This window comes from Procambarus clarkii, chromosome 62 (genome assembly GCF_040958095.1).
Source record: "Procambarus clarkii isolate CNS0578487 chromosome 62, FALCON_Pclarkii_2.0, whole genome shotgun sequence".
NCBI lineage: Eukaryota > Metazoa > Arthropoda > Malacostraca > Decapoda > Cambaridae > Procambarus > Procambarus clarkii.
The window spans coordinates 2,467,673-2,483,885 of NC_091211.1; the positions used below are offsets into that span (position 1 = coordinate 2,467,673).

The 16,213-nt window shown below is 31.4% G+C and overlaps 1 protein-coding gene across 1 annotated transcript; it reads right to left on the bottom strand.

The window, feature by feature from the left end:
• Positions 1–11,958: 11,958 nt before the first annotated feature.
• Positions 11,959–12,396, bottom strand: LOC138354229 (apoptosis regulator R11-like). The gene has a single exon (XM_069308116.1). It carries the CDS (start codon positions 12,394–12,396, stop codon positions 11,959–11,961), a length of 438 nt encoding a protein of 145 aa, XP_069164217.1.
• Positions 12,397–16,213: the final 3,817 nt, after the last annotated feature.

Consider the following 16,213-nt stretch of genomic DNA (forward strand, 5'->3'; position numbering starts at 1 on the left):
TCAGAGGAATGGATAGCACTGAATGGTAAAACCTAACAGTGTGATTATAGTATTTTAATTGAAACTGAAAATGCAAATAATTTAATTCAATTTACGCACTCTCGGTCTCGATATTTAAATTGGATACTTGGAACTTTAGGATGTATTTTCAACCTAAATGATAAGAAGACCAACAACCGTGCAATTAAGAATTATATGCATCGTTTTCCTTTCAGTCATCGCTTAGATGAAGAAAAAATTGCCTGTTATTTCCCACTTGAAGAAGCCCTAATACATATAAACAGCCATCGACTCAAAACACTAATACCCTTCAATAGTGAAACATTAATTAAAACTATAATTAAAAAAATAAAAGAAAATCGTTAAATAAAATGGCACATCCTCAACTTTCAACAACAACAACAGCTTCAGGAGAGAATCATCAACAACTTCCTCAGTTACTACCTCAACCTCATGTTATGGATTTGAGAATAGCTAACAGAGTACATGAAGAATCTTATTGGAATCCAATACCAACCACATTAACAATTAATGAGAGACATGATAATAAGGAAATATCACAGGAAAAAATGAATGTCGTTAAGAAAAAAAAAAATTGGCCCCTTTCTATTATGTATCTGTCTTTTTTGGTTGGTTTATTAGCCACCTTTTATCTTTTGGGAACAAATATTTCCAAATCATTAATGTCATTAGTAATTGCTATTATGGCTCTTTTATTAATTACATTTATCTTAACTTACCATCAATATCAATATAAATCAATTGTTTCTTATGCCCAAAAAATCGATCCTCCAGCTAAACAGCTTATACATCTATTAAATTATTAAATTATAATTAAATTTCATAGTCATTTTATTATTTTTCTCCTATATAAAAAAGAACAAAAAAAGATATGTTCGGTAATAAAATATTCACATATTTTATACTTATTATATTAGTTATCTTATGTTTGTTTATTACAATAACATCTGTTATGAATGTATATGATAAAATACCATTTATGGATTCAGTTAAATCTGATGATCACATGAAATATGTTATGGGGTCACATCATGCCATAGCTGGGCTAATTGCAGCAATTCTCGTGATTTTTACAACGATTAATACATATAAAATTATAAACCATGAAGAAAGAGACCAAATGAATTTTGAAGCACAGTAAATTTAATAAAGTATTCGAAAAAAATTGTTGTAATGTATGACATTTACCAAGTCATAGAAACAGGTGCTTGCTTTATTTTTTTAATACAAGTGTAATCAATACTGATCATAAAATTACATAATTTTTTTTATTATAATCATAAAAACCTACAGTGTGTGTGGGTGTGTGTGTTGTAAAAAGAAATATATTAAATTTGATATATACAAAATTCATATTCTATAATGTTTACAATTTCTAAGATCTAACTGTACATTTAATAATTGAAGGTGGTGGTATGCCTAATATAATAATAATAATAATAATAAAAACTCTGGGAGAATGGTAATTCGAATGTAAGTTACAAGTTACTAAAGAGATATTCATCAAATCCTTATTCTCAATAATGGATCCTAAGTGAGTGGGTAAAACGACACATACAGAGGAAGAAACAAACAACGGGTAGGTCTCCCGAAACCCATTTAAACCTATTAAAAAAAACAATAACAACCACCAAAATAAATAAATATATATATATATATATATATATATATATATATATATATATATATATATATATATATATATATATATATATATGTCGTACCTAGTAGCCAGAACGCACTTCTCAGCCTACTATGCAAGGCCCGATTTGCCTAATAAGCCAAGTTTTACTGAATTATTATATTATCTCTATTTTTTTTCTTATGAAATGATAAAGCTACCCATTTCATTATGTATGAGGTAAATTATTTTTTATTGGAGTTAAAATTACCGTAGATATATGACCGAACCTAACCAACCCTACCTAACCTAACCTAACCTATCTTAATAGGTTAGGTTAGGTTAGGTAGCCGAAAAAGTTAGGTTAGGTTAGGTAGGTTAGGTAGTCGAAAAACAATTATTTCATGAAAACTTCGCTTATTAGGCAAATCGGGCCCTGCTTAGTAAGCTGAGAAGTGCGTTCTGGCTACTAGGTACGACATATATATATATATATATATATATATATATATATATATATATATATATATATATATATATATATATATATATATATATATATATATATATATCGTGCCTGGTTGCCAGAACGTTGTATTTGGCCTGCTGTGCAAGGCCCGATTTGCCTGATGGGCCGAGTTTTCATGAATTTATATTTTTTTTCAATTTTTTTTTCTTGTGAAGTGATGAATCTGTCCATTTCATTATGTATGGGTTGATTATTGGAAATTTGAGTTAAAACTAACATAGATATATGACCGAACCTAACCTAGCCCCTAACCTATCGTAACCTAACCTAATTAACTTGTGTATGGTGAAATGGACAGATTTATCACTTCATAGAGAAAAATAGGAAAAATATATAGATTCAGGGAAACCTGCCTCGTTGGGCAGGTCGGGCCTAGCATAGTGGTCCAGGTGTGGCTTTCTGGCTGCTAGATGTAACATATGTCTATTATTTTTTTTTTATAATATGCTAAACGAAACCTCTCAATGTTCAATAATTCTTAGCCATTTATTAAAAAAAATTGTGGGAATATCAATTATGCGTTAGAAGCTGGAGTGCTGGTGGAGGTGGTGACAGTGGCACCGCTGTTGTTAGCAGCTGGAGTGCTGGTGGAGGTGGTGACAGTGGCACCACTGTCGTTAGCAGCTGGAGTGCTGGTGGAGGTGGTGACAGTGGCACTGCTGTCGTTAGCAGCTGGAGTGCTGGTGGAGGTGGTGACAGTGGCACCGCTGTCGTTAGCAGCTGGAGTGCTGGTGGAGGTGGTGACAGTGGCACGTGCTGTTGGGAGGGTGGCACTGACATCTTCTGATTGTGGAGAGATGGTGTCGCTGTTTGTGGATTGGATTCTCATCCACATTAAAAATAAAATAATTAGTAAACATATACCAACAACAAATATATAAATGTTCATTTTTTGTTATAATAACCAAAACAAAAAAAAATATTAGAGGGTAATTCATAAAAAATAAAAAACAACAACTAAGTATTTTGGGTAATTGCCATATAGACCGTTTATTGGCAAACATTACATTAAATTATTAATATAATTGAAAAGTTTTAATTATAATATAAATTACCATATACATCCTTGTGTTTTAGGTGGGGTATACAAATTTACATACTGATTAAATGACATTGAATCGCACAAATCTTGTGGTATATGATGTACATCATTAGGAGGTTCTATTTGGAAGTTGGGGATGGATGTATCTGCTTTTATAGTTTTATCAACAACTTGAAGATATTCAGAAGGATCTCGTATTTGTACTAAATAATTAGGTTGAAGAGTTGTAATGTTGTTTCCCGGTGTTACTTCAAATTTCCTAAATACCCCAACACTGCGATTCAAAATATTTTGCAAATGGGCAATGGTATTTTTTAATACTAACATCTCATTAGAACATAGGCTCTTGAGAGTAACAAAACCGATTTGATCTGAATATACTACATTAGGCGATGCTATTTCAAGAATATTTGTGCCATTTTCGGGATAGTCTGAAAATATATCTATACCATTGGGTTTTTCACTTGCAAGATTATGATTGATATCGAGTATTTTTGAGGGAGACATTCCAATGGCAATATCAAAAATAGAATAGTAATGTCTTTAATGTTATTATTATTGCAAGGAACAGTTTCCTCTGTATCAACCCAAATTACTTTAACCCCCTGATCTATGAGATTTGATGGCATAGCTAACATCTGTAAAAAGATTTTTGAATCAGGGATTAGAATATTACCTGGATGAAAAGATATATTCATAGCATTTTGCATGTTAGGATAGACTTTTTGATTAACATTATAACTTGTTAAGACATGAGCCATTGGTCCTAAATTATAAGTTTTATGAGGCCCAGTTTTGTTGGAACAAAATGAGTCTTTAAAATCTTTCACCACGTCTGTTGATAACAAACCCATTTTTAGATATAAACAGGGTGGACATATAGCAGACAAACTTTTATAAATATTATGTACTGGTTTTTCCCGTGCTTTTCTATACAAATCTTCAATTTGTTGTAAATGATAATCTTTTTCTTCATATTTTAGGTCAGGAAATAGAGCGTGAATACAAACACATTTAGAAGAATTACCTATCATATTTAACTGTTGACCCAAAGCTTTTTATGAAAGAAGCACGTTGGTTAGGGTCACTGATATATCTAGTCATATCTTGAATTTTGGAAAGAACTTCAGATATTTCTGGATTAACTATTGGATTGGCCATTATTGATGTTATAGATGAATTCGGAGTTAGACCAACTACTGATTGTTGTGTTATGGTGTTTGTTTGTTGGTTTTGTGCTGGTGGTGTTGGTGGTGGGTTTGGTGATTGTACAGGATTGGTTCTATTTGGAATCCCTACAGGACTACTCATATTTTCATATATTTTTTATTATAAACTAAAATAAAAAGGTAAATAAATGTCTTCATCTTTACCTCAATCACCGACATCATCACTTTCAATAAAAAATCCCATAGTTAATTCTGATGTCATTAATATCATTTCTAAAATTAATGATGATTCACCCCAACATAATTTAATTAGAACGATGATTAGAGAACAAATAAATATGATAGGTACTCAATGTATTTGTAAACATGCAATTTTACCTAATGTAAAAACAGAAGATAAAGATTATTATTTACTTCAACTTGAACAACTCTATATGAAAGCCCAAGAAAAATTATCCAAATCCAATACCTATATAAGTTTATCTGCCATATGCCAACCATGTTTGTATGTGAAAATGGGTTTAATCTTTCGGGAAACTTTAAATGATTTTCATTATAATGAAATGTGTCATAATAACATTGGAATACACACCTATAATTTAGGATATTTCTGGCATGCTCTATCTAGTTTCGGTATTAATTACAAAATTTATCCCCAAATTAAACAAACACAGAACATATCTTTCTTCCCTGGTAATGTTATCTTACCCAATCCCAACATTTTGTTACAAATTTTAGCTATGCCATCAAATCTCATAGATCATAATATTAAAATTGTTTGGGTTAACACTAAAGAAATAATAGACGAAATAAATGAAATAAATGTTGACGATTTAACTAAAATTTATACAAAATTTGTAGAAAGTCTCCCATATCCTTTGGAAAACGGTTACTATAAACGTCCATTAAAAAACGAACAATGGAATGACAATGAAAAGGGAATAAGCGCTCCTCCTTCTTCACGATTTATTAAAGTTATAAAAAATGATGATTTTAATTCAGTGGATTTAAAAATCTTTGATATTAACAATATAATGAGTATTTATTATGCTCAGTTAATTAAATCTCAGCAACGGCTCTTACAAATAAGAAATAATCGATTGTCATACTGTGAACCATTATCGACACATAGGACTCATGATTATATAGCTATAGCAATTGCTCTTTCTGACTCCCTCGATGATCTTAAAGAATTACCGCCTCTCAATGGTCGATGTATCTTCATGATGCATAACATTCTTATTGTTAACAGACAAGGAAGAGCTATTTTTACTACAACTACTACCAGAATTCAATCCACTGAATGTATACAGTTAAAACGAGCTCTTAAACCTAAAATATCCACCCAAACCAATACCAGTTCACCCAATGTATTACAACAGCTCAAAAATCCTGTTAGACCTATAGATATTCATCCCCCTTCTTTTATACATGAGACCAAATTTTCTTATCTGTCTCATATTGCAACTGAGAAACCTATGGTTAAAACGTATCAAAGTCATTTAACTTCAAATACTGATAATTTAAAACGGTATTTCAATACATTTAATGATGATCTAAATGTGGATGTGGTAAATAACATTAATGATGTTTCCATTCTCGATATTGCAATGGGAATGTACCCTAGTAAAATATTAGATATTAACTTGAAACCGGAAAAAAATTCAAATATTGATATTTCCACTGACGAATCCAATGGAGAATGTATGATTAGGATATTAGAAACCACCCCTCCTAATACTGCTTATTCATCTCATATAGGATTCATTTCCCTTACAAATATATGCAGTAATGAAAAATTAGTTTTAAAGAATATGGCAACATTTTTACCAAATATATTAGCTCGAGATACTGGCACAAACTTCATTTCTAAAAATTCTCTAGGGAATATTACCCATAATATAAATTTTTTGGCTGAAATGAAAGATCACAACGAGTTTATTGAGTCCATAAAACAACCAAATTAACAAAGTAAAATAAAATAAAAAAAATTACTTCAAAATCAACCTTGGATATTATTAATCTTAATAATGCCCTTAAAAATAAAAAATATAAAAAAACATTTCAAATTTATTTAGACTTTGAAAAATCTATTCTAAAAACACTCTTTGTAAATGAAATTAAAATTATACCCGAAAATGAAAATAGTCCAGAGAGACTAAACCCATTTCCTTTGATAATATGTTCAACGCTGTTCAAATTAGCATTACAAGAAGATAAGAAAAATGATATAAAAGAATTTAAACCGAAAGAAAATCTTCAAAAATTAAATGAATTCTTTAAAAATACCGATAATATTGACCAAATAGTAGGTTCATCCCTCATTAACGATCTACTAACCAACCTTATACATTGTGCAATCAATGAACTTGAAAACGAAAATATGGATGAACCCAATCTCATGGACAGAATTTTTGGTGTATATAAATTATTTGAACAGTTTCTATTTGCCCTTGAACGTAGTCATCTTTATACACCATTTTCAATCTACACTCAATTGATTTACCTTTGTTTTCTGTTATGCAAACGCATGAATGAACTCATAAAAAGTTGTGTAAATATGAATACAATCTCTAATTCAAAAATAAATGAAATTCAAAACACATTTCAAAATAATGTAAACCAATTGGAAAACAATAATAAATTTTGTATACCACAGTTACATGAACATTATCAATGGCAACTAAAAAACTCTCAAGAAATTTATAAAAACAACATTGAAGAAATTTACAGAAAAACAGAGGAAAGTAAAAATGAATTATGGAAAAGGGTTAACCTTTCAACTATTGACACTATACATAAACAAGAATTAATGTTAAATAACCAACTTGAATTAATAGAAAAAATCATATCTGAAATAAAAACGTATAGAATGAATGATGATGATGATGATGAATTAACACAAGATGATCAACGATCATTGAGTCCTAGGGATACAAACCAATCGCTCTTTGACCATTCCAATGTCAGCTGAACACCATATTGTTGCTTCTCCAGCCGAGATTCTGCCTTAAAAGCTTTCAGGCATAATCCCACGAGTACCTACTTAATCAAACTTATAGAAATATAAAATAGATATTAATAGTACTACCATCATTAAGTTGAAATTTGTATCCATATAAGGGGACGGCATTGTCTACTTCTGATCATATTACTATTTTCTACCTTGTTTCTATTTATCAATGATAACTGATCGTTTTCAAGCATAATAATATAGTAGTCACTGTTTATACTTCTTTTGTTTTGTATAGTCGGAGTTACTACTATCCCAAAGATTTCTCTTTCACAGAAACATATTAAGGATAAGAGAGCTGTGTCCCCATATGATGGGTACTGGTCAAATTTTCCTGGTGTGGATGAATCTGTTCCATTATTATGATTATAATTATTATTGGTTTTGCCATTTAAGCCTTTAGAACGAATGAACATATCAATATCATTTATTTGATGAGGGGGTATATTGAAAGCCCCAAATTCTTTCACCACGTCATATATGGTATAAGGTTTGATAGATATCAGTCGACTGTATTGCTGTTTGACTATTCCATCATCATAATTTGTCTTATAACTCTTTCTTTTCCTTCCCAAAGCATTATAAACAGCCCAGTTATCTATCAGTATGGCTCTCATATCTGAATATTTAGGGTATTTATTGACAATATATTTATATGACTTACTAACACCATATTTATTTTTAGATAAAACACAGTCATAATACGTTAAAATATGTGTAAAATATTGACACATGTTCAATAAAGTTAAAACATTTTGAATATATGATCGTTTTCCTGCTGTCCATAAAATAAGAATATTGTGTTTGTTGGTGGCTTTCATATAATCTAACATCTCATATAAAAATGACCGTGTATATACTGAGGGAAAACTATCTGACAAATTCAGTTGTAAATGTTGTTGTTCATCATATATGGCTAATGTATTATCGAAATCGAAAACAAGAAGAGCTGGTGCTCTTTTTTCCCCGTTAAGATATCGTACATATTTATAAAAAAACATATCTTGAGTAAAATCTTCAGTATCTAACATTTGTTTACTGTTAAAATAATTATTAATATTATCATCATTATTATTATTATTATTGTCATCATTGTTTATTGGTGACAATATATCAGTAGTAATTGTAGATGTTGCAGTGGATGTAGTTGTAATTGTTGTTGTTGTTATTGTTGACGTAGTGTCACTAGTTGTAATAATTACATTAGTATCACTAGTTATATCAGAAGGAAAATATGATAAAAGTGGCTTTGTAGTCATATTCCACGACATTGTTTTCTTATTTTTTAAAAATTAATTAAATTGTTATTAAATTGTTTTTTTATTGGTCTTTGAAGGTAACAATTGGTAACATGGGATGCCCGAATAATGTGGAAGGAACATGTTTTATTACTTCTTCAATGAAATGTTTGTTAGAGTGTCGCATTTTCTCAGTGGGAAGTATATTTTTATCAAGTAAACATTTTATTTTTAATGAATTTTTTTTTATTTCATTTTAAATAAATCATGGCATGAACAATAATAACACAGACGTTAAGAGCTGACATTCCCATTCCATTTAGACTAGTGTTGAACATTTCTCCATTAGACATATTTACAAATGTATTATATAAAATACGATGGGAACCTAACATCTTATATCGTTTATCAGCTCCAGGCATAACCAAACTATAAGCATCTAGGCCACTTACAAGAGACCGATCATTATCCTTGTTTATAAAATTTTTATCATCATCTGTTTTTGCTTTATATATGTTTATTAATTCATTTATTGAATAAAAAATATACACATTATTAGTAGTATTGTCCAAATAAAGATTAATATACTCACAATCTTGAGGATAGAGGAGTTTACCATTTTGATCTCTATCACCTTCTAACGCTAAATTCAGAATTTCCTTATTTACTTCTAATACATTTTCCTTATAGTCGATAAAATGATAATTTAGTGGGGGTGATCTTAAATTTTTTTGAATTTCAAACCAACCCTCAAACAAATATTGATCAGCAGCTCAAAACAAATTTTCAATTGTTCTAGACATAAGTTGCTGAGCCACATGTTCCATAAATCTAATCCAGTTATGATAAACTTTATTTATAATAAATTGAGCACTTTCATGTGTATAAATTAAAGCTGTTATTGGTTCAGCTTTAATGATGTTACTCTTACCTAAACACTCCTCAGTATACTGTAAACGTCTTTCAACTCTAGCTATTCGCGTTCTTTCCTCTAAATCATAATCATCAATATAAACATCCCTATTAAAGTGATTTTTCTCGTTTTTAATGTGACCATCTCGGTTTACACGATATGCGTCACTAGAGGGTAAGAGTCCACCTGCTGTTTTGACAAATGGTATGCGGTATCGTCGTTGTTGTTGTTGTTGTTGTTGAGATTTTCTTCGATTTTGTTCACTTTTTCTTTCACTAGTTGTTCTTGGTGTTGGTGTTGGTTTAGATTCTATTGCTGTTGTTGCAGCTGTTTTGTTTTTTCTAGTTTTATTATTAGATTCTTCATTTTCACTGGGACTGTAAATTCCTCCTTTTGATGGGAAATAGGCCATTGAGACAAAATTTTCAATTTTTTCTTTTTCCTCTTTCTCTTTTTTTTAAAGAGGTTATTATTATTATTATTATTATTATTATTCATTTTTAACTATAAAGAAAACCTTAAGAGTGAAAATAATATCTAGGAATAAATTAAAATTCAAAAGGAGTCGTATCACATAATTATATTATTTTTAAAATTATTTCAGAACTACAACAGAAAGGTGTTCACCTGCTGAAACCTCATGCCTGTACTGAGGTAAGTACAATTCAACCCTTCCTCTTTCTCCTAGCATCAGGTCAGCACAGGTGGTGTAAGAGCAGCATGATTGAAGTTGGTCTTTGGAGCGCCGCTACTCTGTGATAACTCAAGGAGGTGACAGTCTTTACTGAGCCTCCATTCTCCACCTCGAGAGTGCTGGTCTCCACCTCGAGAGTGATGGTCTTTGCCTCGGGAGTGCTGGTCTTTGCCTCGGGAGTGCTGGTCTTTACTGCGCCTCCATTCTCCGCCTCGGGAGTGCTGGTCTTTACTCCGCCTCGGGAGTGCTGGTCTTTACTGTGCCTCCATTCTCTGCCTCGGGAGTGCTGGTCTTTACTGCGCCTCCATTCTCCGCCTCGGGAGTGCTGGTCTTTACTGCGCCTCCATTCTCCGCCTCGGGAGTGCTGGTCTTTACTGCGCCTCCATTCTCTGCCTCAGGAGTGCTGGTCTTTACTGCGCCTGCTGCGCTGTCGCTCTGTGCCTCGGGAGTGTTGGTCTTTGCTGCGCCTGCTGCGCTGTCGCTCTGTGCCTCGGGAGTGTTGGTCTTTGCTACGCCGATGTTCTGTGCCTCGGGAGTGTTGGTCCTTGCTGTCCCCCTCGAATTGTAATCTCATATCAAATCGTACCACATTTACCTTATAAGATGACAAAAAAAAAAAAAAAAAGAACATCATTTATTATATTGTATTCACAACATAGTTTTACATAACATATTTGATAAAATATAATAACTTGAATAGTCATCCTTTGACTGAAGAAGACAAATCACAATCTTATGACAAATCACAATCTTATGAAAATTTGTAATGAGGAGTCACAGATGATGATAAAGAGTTAATTTTTTTTTTTTACCTCATCCATGACTAGAGGTTCCTGTTCCCCCATTTGTAGAAAAGTTTCTGTTCCAGCACTGAAACTCTGAGTGTCCATAAAGATTAATGATATCTGTTGAAATGAAAAACTATATGTTTTAATAATACTTTTTACACTTTTATATATATATATATAGTATATATATACGAGCTCCAAGCGAGGTCTCTACCCTTCACAGTGGAGAACTAATATAAGGAATATAAGGTTGAGGGTTGTCTTATATATCCTACATGGCCATGTAGCCAATAAATTTCAATTTTATAATTTTCTTCTATCAGACTTTGGGGAAGTTCAAGTTATTGTGGATGATGAAAAAGAGAGAGAGAGAGAGAGAGAGAGAGAGAGAGAGAGAGAGAGAGAGAGAGAGAGAGAGAGAGAGAGAGAGAGAGAGAGAGAGAGAGAGAGAGAGAGAGAGAGAGAGAGAGAGAGAGAGAGAGAGAGAGAGAGAGAGAGAGAGAGAGAGAGAGAGAGAGAGAGAGAGAGAGGGAGAGAGAGAGAGAGGGAGAGAGAGAGAGAGGGAGAGAGGGAGGGAGGGAGGGAGGGAGGGAGAGAGAGAGAGAGAGAGAGAGAGAGAGAGAGAGAGAGAGAGAGAGAGGGAGAGAGAGAGAGAGGGAGAGAGAGAGAGAGGGAGAGAGGGAGGGAGGGAGGGAGGGAGGGAGAGAGAGAGAGAGAGAGAGAGAGAGAGAGAGAGAGAGAGAGAGAGAGAGAGAGAGAGAGAGAGAGAGAGAGAGAGAGAGAGAGAGAGAGAGAGAGAGAGAGAGAGAGAGAGAGAGAGAGAGAGAGAGAGAGACCAGCAACCTTCTTCTGCTGGAAATTCTTCACATATTTTTATCCATCCACCAGCTCTCCTCACAAATGGTGCCACTACTTCACTGGCATATTTGCTCATAATGTTGCTATTTTTTCGCTCAAGTCCTCCATATTTTTGTCTTTGCAATACAAAGCCATCTGTCCACCAAAAGCATATAGTGCAATTATCCTGCCCCAAGTAATAGCCATCTTTTCACCTTCAAATAGTTCATTGAAAACTCCAACAAATGTCACATATCCAGTGTCATGAGTAATGTCCAATTTTTTAAATATTCCCTTAAATTGTTTTTCGTGACTGTGCACCATCGTCTTGATACATCTGAGGAGTGTTTCTTCAACTTTATCATTAGTTGTTGCCTTTATCTTCTCCATCAGTGAAAACACAATATACTTGGCTAAACTCTCCGCCTTATTCTCCACGCTCTCTCCTTTCAGGGAAACTTCGGCAATGTTAGCTTCATTCTGGTTACATCTTTCTACATTAGGCTCCTGTGTGTGATTACCTCTAATCATGGACAATGATAGTTGTCGTCACCCTGCACCAAAATCATATACAATAAGTTAGGATATAGCTTCTCTCTCTATATATATAATACATTTAACCCCCCCCCCCAAAAAAAAAAAAGAGTGTCAAATTGTTTTCCATAAATTACAACATAAACAAATAATGATTACCCGAAAAATACTGTACCTGTCTATGCTTAGAAGTGACTGGCACTATATTATTGACTTCCATCCAATATTTGTTTGATACCTTAGGAGAAAATGATGTATAAAGTAGTTCCCACAAGAGTTGTTGGTAAAAATGTTAATATTTAAAATAAATAAAAAATAATAATGATATATATTTGTTTGATAGCTATATAAAGGAGTTGTATGGGAAAGGAGATTAACACAAGTTCCTACCTACCCCTGAGTCTCCTTAGTCTTTCCAAATAAGTAATTAAAAAGGGTAATTTACGAAAATACCACTTTGGTGTTAACGGAACAGAGTACATTCTCAGTAGAAGTTAGTGAAAATGTAATAAATGATAATAATGATGAATATTTTATTATTATCTTACATTATTCAATAACTTCTTTTGTTTCGTTAATGTTAATATATTATGTATATTTGATGTCATATGATTGGTGTATTCAAAAATATAATGAATATTTAGAGAATAATTCTAAGAAGAAAAAGGAGTATGCATATCAACAGACTAATATTATGTAAGTGATGTTATAATGATAATGTTTCCTCATCAGTGTACTGTTTGTTACTTACTACAATCATTTAATATGGATCTAATTAATACATATCAACAGCTATTATCAAATCTTGCATTTTCTCCTTAAAGTAAATCTTCAAAACCTAATTTCTAGCATCTAATTATTACTAACACCCAAGAGGTCATGTCCTCTGCCTTCATTAACCATTAATAAAAAGTCTACGGTTTACGAACTCCACAGTAATTATTCTTTACATCCTTTCTGGTCTTATAATTATATAAATTTACACCAGTTAGTTTCTTTAATAATTTCTTCTTCTTCTTCAGGTGTCAAATCGTTAGTTATATGAAATATTTCTCTGATTTCTTCTACTGTCAATTTTTTAATAATATTGGCAAACATTTTGATTCCTTTGTCAGTTATATCTTTAATATTTAAGTAATCAGCTGCCAAAATTATTGGCAACAATGTATCTTGTTCAAAAAAATCAAAATCCCATTTTGAAAATGACATTATAGAACTATCATTATTATTGTGATGGTAACCACACCATTCAATTATTTTTTTTTAAATAATAGTGTTTACATTTGGAAGAGGAATAGCTTCATCATTGGTATCATCACTCAAATCATTTAAAATGGTTTTTATAACACCACTCTGTCTGATAATATCATATTCTACTTCAAAAATATCACCATCACTACTTTGCAGTTTTATGATTGAATAAGGAGGAGGAGGAGGATGATGTGGTAGAGAGGAATAAGAACTTGTTGCCATTATTTATTTCAGACTTTCTTGACTCAGTTGTAGAAGAGAAATACCCCAAATGAGGGATTTCATAAAATCTGAGGGTTGAAATGAATCGTGTTGTAGTTCTTGGTTGATCGGTAAATGCTTTGAGTGAAAGACTGCAATAGAAAATGTATTTTCATTAAGATGAGACTTGGGAAAATATTGAATGATATAATGAGAACCAAGAAGTTTTAAACTTGCTTCTTTATCATTAAGATATTTTTTACTTTTATTTACTAATTGATGTGGATCCCACTTACCCTTTAGATTTTTAGATTGAAGCTGAGAAGAAGGTATCACCAATATGGGTTCTAAGAGCAAAAAGAGAATAGATGACCAATGATAAGCTACTACTAAACCACTGTCAGCAAGACTGAAGATACTAATAGGGTGGGGTAAATTAAAAACAGGTGGTATTTTAGGTTTTAGCATTGTAGTTGCAATCCAACCTGGATTGGTAACAATTTCAGAAAAATTAGAAATCGAAGTTGGAATAACCCAAGTGCATGGCAAATCAATGGTGAAAAATGAGAAAGATACTAATCCTTTCTTTCTTTTTTCAGCATCATAACCTAAGAGCAAGAGTTCTGGTAATTGGCGTAGTCGGCATCTTCCTGCTATATATTCATTATGATTATGGTTTTTATCATTAGAGAGTGAATTATATATTTGGCTGCAATATTTGAGAAACATGGTAACAATTTGATAAAATCCTTTATTGTCATGTAGTGGAAGGTAATAATATTCATCAAATTTTGAATTATTCTCTGAGGAATTATTAATACTCCATGACCAACTTTCATAGGAAAAAGGCATATAACTGAAAGCACATTCTTTTAAGGAATTAACTTCTTTTTGACATATAAACATTCTCTATTTTTTTAATATTTTTTTTATATTTCTGATCTTTAGGTAACAAAATAACCAATAAAACAGCTATATATTTTATTATGTTATATTTATAACAATTACAAAATGGGCTAAAAATAGAACATATAACTAACTACATACATAATGAATCAAGTAACCCTAAACAAAACCATGAACACTCTGACATTGTTTGTTTTTTAATATCCTTAACTATTTTCAATATAATTAGTTTTTCTTCTGTATAATTAGCAAGTGTTTTTTTAGAGAACTTGGCTAAATTTCTAAGGGAAACAACATTTATTTGACCATTATATTTATGGTTACATTTATATACCATCTCATTAAGTAAACTCATATAAAGCCAAGAATTAGACATTTCTTGTTTAATACCATTTACAATTTGAGGATAATACTTAATCTCTTTTTTGTGGTCGTTTATAAACTGAAAACTGGATGCATGCCAAGACATTTTATGTAGATTCTGTAGTGTGTAAGCTAAAGATGCTACAAGTGATAATTTATTTAATTCATATGCACCAATAATATTGGGGTGTAAGAAAAAATAATCTAGTTCGTTACTCATCTTTTGATAAATTTTTTGGCATAGATGTCGTTGGTAACTTATCATTTCAAAATGTATTTGAATTTTGACTTTATTCCATAAAAAATGGGTAAATTCCTCAACCTTAATATAAACTTTTTTATCCGTTTCAATTGTTTGGTCTTTTATACGAAGAATAAATTTTAAATCAGCATTAATTATATATTTTTCATTAATGGCTTTTGTTAACAACAAATCTTCAATTTCTTTTTGGACATAAGTTGGAATAAGTGGGGTAGCACATAACTCCCATACCATATCTCTAATACACATATCAAAATTGATCATTGAAGAATATTTGTTCATAAATCTATCCTTTAATTCTGGTGTAAGAAACATAGAAGTAAAATTATCTATTTCAGAATTAGGTATTATTTCATATATTTCAACCATTTTTGTTACTTATTCTTCAGCTCCTCTTTGTGTTAATGGTTCATATACATACTTCTTTTATACTATATACTACTACCCATCTAATAATGTAAATCTCTATGACTTTCAAAATATCCAATTTCTCATATAAATTAATTATCCCATATAATATTTAGGATCTTAATTCTTTTTTCTCTCTTTCCAAAATATACAATTTCTCATTTATATTATTCAATTTCGTATTTAGAATTTTTATGTATTTTTCTCTATTACTTTCCATAACAATATCCAATCTTTCATTTATAAAATTACACCTCTCATTCAGGATATTAATTCTTCTGTCTACAATAGCAAATTGTCTTGATATAACTTTATCATGTAAACAACAACACCCAATATATTTTTCTTTTACTTGGATATTTTTGGGATTAATCTTTTCTATAAAATTTCCAGATTTTGGTTTAGCTTCTTCATTTACCTCTT

Excerpts from the sequence above, each read along its gene's own strand:
- LOC138354229 (XM_069308116.1), bottom strand. The coding sequence starts at position 12,396 with ATGATTAGAGGTAATCACACACAGGAGCCTAATGTAGAAAGATGTAAC.